Below are 7350 nucleotides of genomic sequence, written 5' to 3'. Positions count from 1 at the left end.
GCGGGTTCGTGCCCCGGTCCGGGAAGATCCCACATGCCGCGGAGCGGCTGGGCCCGTGAGCCATGGCCGCTGAGCCTGCGCGTCCGGGGCCTGTGCCCCTCAACGGGAGAGGCCACGACAGTGAGAGGCCCGCGTAACGCAAAAAAAAAAAAAAAAGGTAAATTTTATATGTATTTTATCAAATTTAAAAATATGGGGAAAAAAAGGTTGTGACCAAAAAAGCTGCCAGATTATTTCTCAATACCCATACTAAATTAATAAAATATTTTGTTAATATTAAACGGAAGATATTGAAATATGTCAGAAGCTGACCAAGTCAGCAGTATGCCCAGGCTTTTTTTAAAAAAACTAATTCTTATCAGAAAAAAAAGTAACAGTCATCAAAACAATGGATAAACAAAGTGTAGGATATCCATACAATGGAATATTATTCAGCAATAAAAAGGAAGGAAATACCGATACATGCTACAGTATGGACAAACTTTGAAAAATTATCCTAAACAAATGGTCACATATTGTACAATGCCATTTATATAAAATGTCCAGAATAGGGAAATCTGTAAAGACAAAAAGTCAATTAGTGGTTGCCAGGGGCTGGGGACGGTGGAAAATGGGGGAATGACAGCTAATGGGCATGGTGTTTCTTTCAAAGGGGAAGAAAATATTCTAAAACAGATTGTGGTGATGGCTGCACAACTCTGACTATACTAAGAATCAATGAATTGTACACTTTAAATGGGTGAATTGAATAACATGCAAATCATATCTCAATTTAAAAAGGGATAAGGAACAGTATTCTGTTTAAAAAATTTTTTTTTGATTCATCTCAAATACAAAGGTCATTGAGAAGAAGCAAATATTTTAGTGGTAGCTAAGTCAACCAAAAAAAGGTAAGAGGAGGAAATAAGTAAAGTTGGGAGTTGTAAAAAGCTGTTGAAGGAGCAAGATGATTTGGGAGTTTCTGTTCACCAGTGCTCCCTCCTCTGGGGAACCAGAGTTAACACCACAGGCAATGAAAGGGGCAGAATAAGGGAGACTAGACCTCAAGAGCTCTGGCCTTAGGCCCAACATGAGCCTTCCACGAGGCTCATTAAGACTTGGTACGGTCTTCATCTATCTGAATCATCTCTGCCTCTCCATCCAGACCTGTCAACAATGTACAGCAAGGAACAATGAAAAGAATGCTGAACTGAAAATGAAGTGGCAAATGAAGGGGCAATTCACTTCTGAGATTCCTATCAGTAAAAATAAAGAACTAATCTATAAAACTGCATCCAGCTCTAATATTGTGTGCCTGCAATTCTACTACTTTGCATAAGTCCCCTTTGAAAGTCGAGTTCACATTTGCAAAAGGGATATACAGAGACTTAGACCCTGCCTCTCTCAAAGGGCTATTGTCAAGATCAGGCAATGCAAAGTTTCTACCAAACGTAAAAGTCAACTAAATCCTCAGGTATTATCATTAATCCTATAGACTCATATCCTTTCTTCTCCTTAAAAAAAAAAGAAGAAAGAAAAAAAGGTAATTACCTATTTCACCCTCTACAAATAAAAGGAACAAAGGCTTTTGGATTTCAGAGGTAAGTCATTAATCCTATAGACTCATATCCTTTCTTCTCCTTAAAAAAAAAAGAAGAAAGAAAAAAAGGTAATTACCTATTTCACCCTCTACAAATAAAAGGAACAAAAGCTTTTGGATTTCAGAGGTAAGCATTGATGTAAGGAAACTTGGCAATCAGTTAAGAACTCTGGATTCTAGGTCAAGATCATTCACCGAATCGATGAGTGACCTTGAGCCAGCCATTTCTCCACCCTAGATGCCAGTTCTTCTGTCTGCAAAACGAGGGACTTGCTGTGGAGGATGACCTTACAGGCTCTTTCAATTCAAACGCTCTTAAGACAGGGCGGGACTGCGTGATTAACCTCGCGGTCCCAGCCGCCGCTTGCACTCCGATACCCCCACCCAGACCCGCAGAGCCTAAGCAACGCGCGCATGCGCCCGCTGCCCTCGACGTGCACGTCCCTTGCACCCCGCGACCGCTTAGCTCCGCTCCAGGGACCCCAAAAGGCCGGTGAGACCAGAGTTGGGCGGGCAGTGTCGGCGAGCTCCCTGCTAGTCTCACGGCCACAGCCTGGAAGGACACTCACTGACTCGCAGCAGGGCCACATAGATGAGGAAGTTCCGTATGGAGGAGATCACATCCTCGCGCATCTTCCGTTTCATCTCCTCCGGGTCCAGCTTCGGCGCAAGGCCCTCGATCCGGAACATCGTAGCTCTTCCTCACGTCTTCCAGCGGTCGCCCTCTGCTCTTCTCAGCTGCCTCCCAGCGCCGGCACTCGGCCTAACCCCATTTCCTGTTCCCGCCCCTCATTTTCAGGCGTGGCGACGGGAGCCTGCGAAGGACAAACTTCATCCTTACACTGAGCTGTTCTGAACGAGGGCGGCCTGAAGGGGGTGCACGTAATTTTAGCCACGCAGGACTCGGGTTCTTCCAGGCTGTTTATTTAACAACCTCTGTCCTGAGAGGCGCGCGCGGAGCTGCAGAGTGCTTTTACGACTCAGAGGGGGCGGTGCACATAGGTATCACCATAAATAATAATAGTTAACATTTATTGAATACGAAGTACAGTTCTACCCCATGAATTCGATATTATAATCTTCATTTCCTAGATGAGAAAATTGAAGCACAGAGATATTTAAAACAACTTGCCCAAATGTGCTTTAAAATACCTCGAGGAAGAAAAAGTGTTGGGAAAGAGAGATGAAAGGATATTAGCAAAATATTGAAAATTGCCTAAGCTGGTGATTAGTGTATCATTTTAGTTAATTCTAGTCTTCTATTTTCAGTATTTTTGAACTTTTTAATGAATGATAAACGAAAACAAAAGGACGAAGATGATGAAATTTGCTCAAGATTACACAACTAGTAAGTGGCTGAGCAGGATTTTATACCTAGTTAGACCGGTAGCATCCCAGACACAGAATTTTTAACATTTTCCGTATTATTGTTGTCTTCTCATTTCTGGGGTTAACTGATCATCACAAATTATAGTATTGGCCCAGTAATACAGTATATGTAAATGAAATTTAGCTCTGTTCAAATTTTACAGATAAGGACAGAGAGGCTTAGAAACCAAGTGTAATGCTTAAAGTCCTTCTGTTAGTGATGGGCAGAGGTAGGGTTCTAATGCAAATAATTATAATGTCAAGTTGAATTCTCTTTCCCCTGAACCCTGTTGTTCACCTGTTAGTCTTTATTAGACATTAGTGCCTGCTTGGATGGGCATCCCTGGAGCCAGAAGGTAGGAATTTAATGCAACCAGATTTCCTGTCACAGAGTCATCAAAACAGTTGTTAGAAGGCTGCTGCCCCCAAATTATGCATGCCAACTAGCCATGTATAATTCTTAGACATGAACCAGATGACTGAATTGCTCACATAATTCAAAACCAGAATGCTCCTGCATTGCATAGCAACAATGGATTTTAGATAAATTAGAACAGTAATTTACTATGGGAGCAACTGATAACTCTAAGTATTGCTGCCCACCTTCCTGACTGACAGAAAGTAACACATTAGGTCAAGAAAGGGAGCTCATCTGCCTATTCAGGCTTTAGTAACCTCTTGCATCTATAATTCATGCAGTGGAATAGCAGAGGCAACTCTGGAATGGGAGGGGCTGACTCCCAAGGAATAGCTCCATGTAACCCTTCAAGAGTGTTTAGAAAGCCTGCACTGATGCTGGAAAGCAGTGGAGGCTGTGGAAAGAACTTGAACAAGAAGACTGAAGATGTAGCCTTCAGATCTGGCCCTGCCATTATCTAGCCATGTGATGAGGCCCAAGTCTCTGTTTAGCTGCAACTATGTTTCTTTAGTTGTAAAGGGAGGAGATATGATTCAGTTCTCTTGCGAGTCCCTTTCAGTTCTAACAGTCTATGCATTTGAATTCTAATTGTGTCATCTAGGACGTTCTGGTCTGGAGTGTATGGATGTCAATATATTATCAAATGTGGTGAAACATCAAAAGGCCAGTGTGTGTGTTTTCCATGGTAAGAAGGATGTAACGTATTGCATCCATCTGAATAGTGAGGCAAAACGGACTGGGAAGGAATGAGTTCTTACTTGATTCCAGTAACTTAGATCCCCAATGCTGACCGAGTTTAGGTAAACAGTTCTCATATGGAACTACCAATTTTTTTTTCTCTACTAAGATGCTCTTAAGTAACTTCCCTGGATTCACAGGGAACCTAAGAGGGGAGAAATTAATAGAAAATCATGTTTCTTGGTGAAATAGAACAGATTTTTAGCATTTGAATTTTTTCATCCAATGTTTACTTGATGGTATGGTTGTAAATGGCTGATTTGTTAAAGGCAACATGATTCTTATAACAGTTCTCTTCAAAAGGTCTGGTGCTTGCCTCCCTATAGAGAGACAGGAAAGTAGTGGGTGGAAATATGGTGCAGCTGTGTCTTGGGGTGAGGAATTGATTCTGGATGCAGTCTAGGAGGTGAACTGTTCCTGTCTCAGAAATGTTCATCCTGATGAGCTCTCTTCCCCTTGCATGGTTCCTCTAGTTGTAATGGAGGAAACTTTATAAGAGGTTTGACTACTTTCTTTGTCTTTTCTTTTAGTGGTTTTTGTTTGTTTGTTTAGCATGTAGGTGGTGGTGTTGTCCAGTTATGGTTGGCTTAGGTGAAGCAAACTGAGAGAACATACTTCAGGAAGTTAACACTGGAGTGAGCTGTTCCACATCTTGGACCCCTCATTTTGTTCCTCGTTGGAGTGATGAAGGACTTGGGTCTAATCTTTAAAATCACTTGCAGCTCTAAAATGCTGAGATTCTTTCCTGTTCTTTCTTCATAACCTTGCACTAAAGGCTAAAAGCAAAGGATTCCTTGTGATTTGCCATGAAAGGCAAAAATAAAAAGTATGCATGCATAATTTAATATTGATATTTGTATTATTTAGTGTGATCACAGAGAAGATGGTAGCTGATGTCATAGCCTGTCTTATTTTCCATTTCAATCCCAGGAGGAGTTTAGGAGCCATTTCCTTTGCCTCAACTTCCCAGACAGTACTACACACAAGCGTTCAGTGTGTACAACCTACCTATAAGAGAATTAAGTGCTTTAATTTCTATCACTGGAGATGAATTTATGTTTGCAAGGTCAGAGATTGACAGATGACTCATGGTTGGGGAATAATTCCAACATATAATCCCAGGAACCTTGTGGTTTCTAATTTATAGGGAATGTGTAGGTTTCACATATTGAACAGTTCAACCCCTTCAGATGAGAAAACTGAGGTCCAGAGAGAAGCTGGTTAGAGGCAGAGCCAGCTGGAGCTAGGGTAGGAGTCTGGGCTCCCAGTTCAGCACTTTTCCCTATCACGCCTTGCAACTTTTGATACTTTGAGGATATTCTCACTGATAATCCTCCCCTCAGGAATAAGGATTGGAAGAATGGGATGTTGTTGGACACCAGTTTGGAAGGGACAGGATAAGGGGTGGCTGTTATTCATCAACAGGCTGAAGGGAGCCCTTCTTTCCATGTTTCCACACCTATCACCAGTAATTAATCTGGGCTGTGTTATTATCTAGCTCCACACCTCACCTTCCTCATTCCTTACGGAGATGAACGTGGTCTGGTGTTTCCAAAATAAACTTGACTTTGAAGTCCACTCAGGACCCACAATGAATGAAACAAAGGTCAGGACAAGGAAAGGACACTTGGGCCTTCTGCTCTGTGACAGATGCTAACCGGAGTCCTCACCCATCAGATGAGATAACACTTCTAGGAATTACTGCCCAGCAAGAGGTATCTTCAGGAAGACAGGCCTTTTGAGCCTCAAAAATGAGAAGAATTTTGATAACCTTCACCTCACTGGTATTTGCTTTCTATCATACCCTGTTCTCTGTCTGTTATGATTTTGTTGTCTGGACTTTGTTGATCTCTTTGCCGCTAAAATGTAAGCACCTCAAGTACAAACAACATGCACTTTAAGCCTCCAAACAATTCAGGACAGGTATTTATACATGGTTAAAACTCAGCAAGTACCCCCTGAGTGAATGAAAGAATGAGTAAATTTCATATATGCTAACCTTTGGAATTAAAAAATTCGTAGCTTTGTTTATTAGATTGAAAGGAAACTGTCTGCAAAAGAAATTTACCCAAAATTCTACATATTTTTATATAGTTACTTATTTCTCATTATGTCAGTACAACTTGATTTTGTTTGGCTACATAAAAATCGTTCAAATAGGGCTTCCCTGGTGGCGCAGTGGTTGAGAATCCGCCTGCAGGGGACACGGGTTTGTGCCCCGGTCCGGGAAGATCCCACATGCCGTGGAGCGGCTGGGCCCGTGAGCCATGGCTGCTGAGCCTGCGCGTCCGGATCCTGTGCTCCGCAACGGGAGAGGCCACAACAGTGAGAGGCCCGCCTACCGCAAAAAAAAAAAAAAAAAAAAAAAAAAAAAATCGTTCAAATAATTTTAACATATCATAGGCAAAGTTGAAGAATGAACTTTTAAGATTTACATGCTTTAATTTATTTTTAGCAATAGAATTATATTAAACCCATGTTATATGTTTAATAACTTTTCACACAAAAGTACATGTTTATTATCATAAAATTTAGAAATACAGAATTAGAGAAAAAAAGAAAGTAATAATCCCCCATGATCCCATAACCACCTTTGACATTGGTAATAATCCTTTCAGACTTTCTTCTTCTATCATATACATATATAGCTATCTCTCTGTCTCTCTTTATACATATGTGTGTATGTGTGTGTATATATATACTTATTTACATATCTATTTTTTACCAAAATGGATCATATGGTACATAGTATTTTATTTTATTATTTTTTTAACATTTTTACTGGAGTATAATTGCTTTACAATGTTGTGTTAGTTTCTGCTGTATAACAAAGTTAATCAGCTATATGTATACATATATCCCCATATACCCTCCCTCTTGTGTCTCCCTCCCACCCTCCTTATCCCACCCCTCTAGGTGGTCACAAAGCACCGAGCTGATCTCCCCATGCAATGCAGCTGCTTCCCACTAGCCATCTATTTTACATTTAGTAGTGTATATATGTCAATGCCACTCTCTCACTTCATCCCAGCTTACCCTTCCCCCTCCCTGTGTCCTAAAGTCCATTCTCTATGTCTGTGTCTTTATTCCTGTCCTGCTGCTAGGTTCTTCAGAACCATTTTTTCTTTTTTTAGATTCCATGTATATGTGTTAGCATACAGTATTTGTTTTTCTCTTTCTGACTTACTTCACTCTGAATGACAGTCTCTAGGTCCATCCACCTCACTACAAATAACTCAATTTCGTT

General features: G+C 41.0%; 1 protein-coding gene across 1 annotated transcript in view; it reads right to left on the bottom strand.

Annotated features, from left to right (window-relative positions):
- The window catches only part of TOMM5 (translocase of outer mitochondrial membrane 5), a 3878-nt gene extending 1503 nt beyond the window's left edge, over positions 1–2375 (bottom strand). The window contains exon 1 of the mRNA XM_007108839.4: positions 2149–2375. Coding sequence (XP_007108901.1) covers positions 2149–2269 — 121 coding nt within the window. The 5' untranslated portion in view covers positions 2270–2375. The remainder of the gene's footprint in view (positions 1–2148) is intronic.
- Between the last annotated feature and the right edge of the window lie 4975 nt (positions 2376–7350).

This window comes from Physeter macrocephalus, chromosome 9 (genome assembly GCF_002837175.3).
Source record: "Physeter macrocephalus isolate SW-GA chromosome 9, ASM283717v5, whole genome shotgun sequence".
Taxonomy (NCBI): Eukaryota; Metazoa; Chordata; class Mammalia; order Artiodactyla; family Physeteridae; genus Physeter; species Physeter macrocephalus.
The sequence above is the reverse complement of the archived record's forward strand: the minus strand, read 5'-3'. Positions and strand labels throughout refer to the sequence as shown.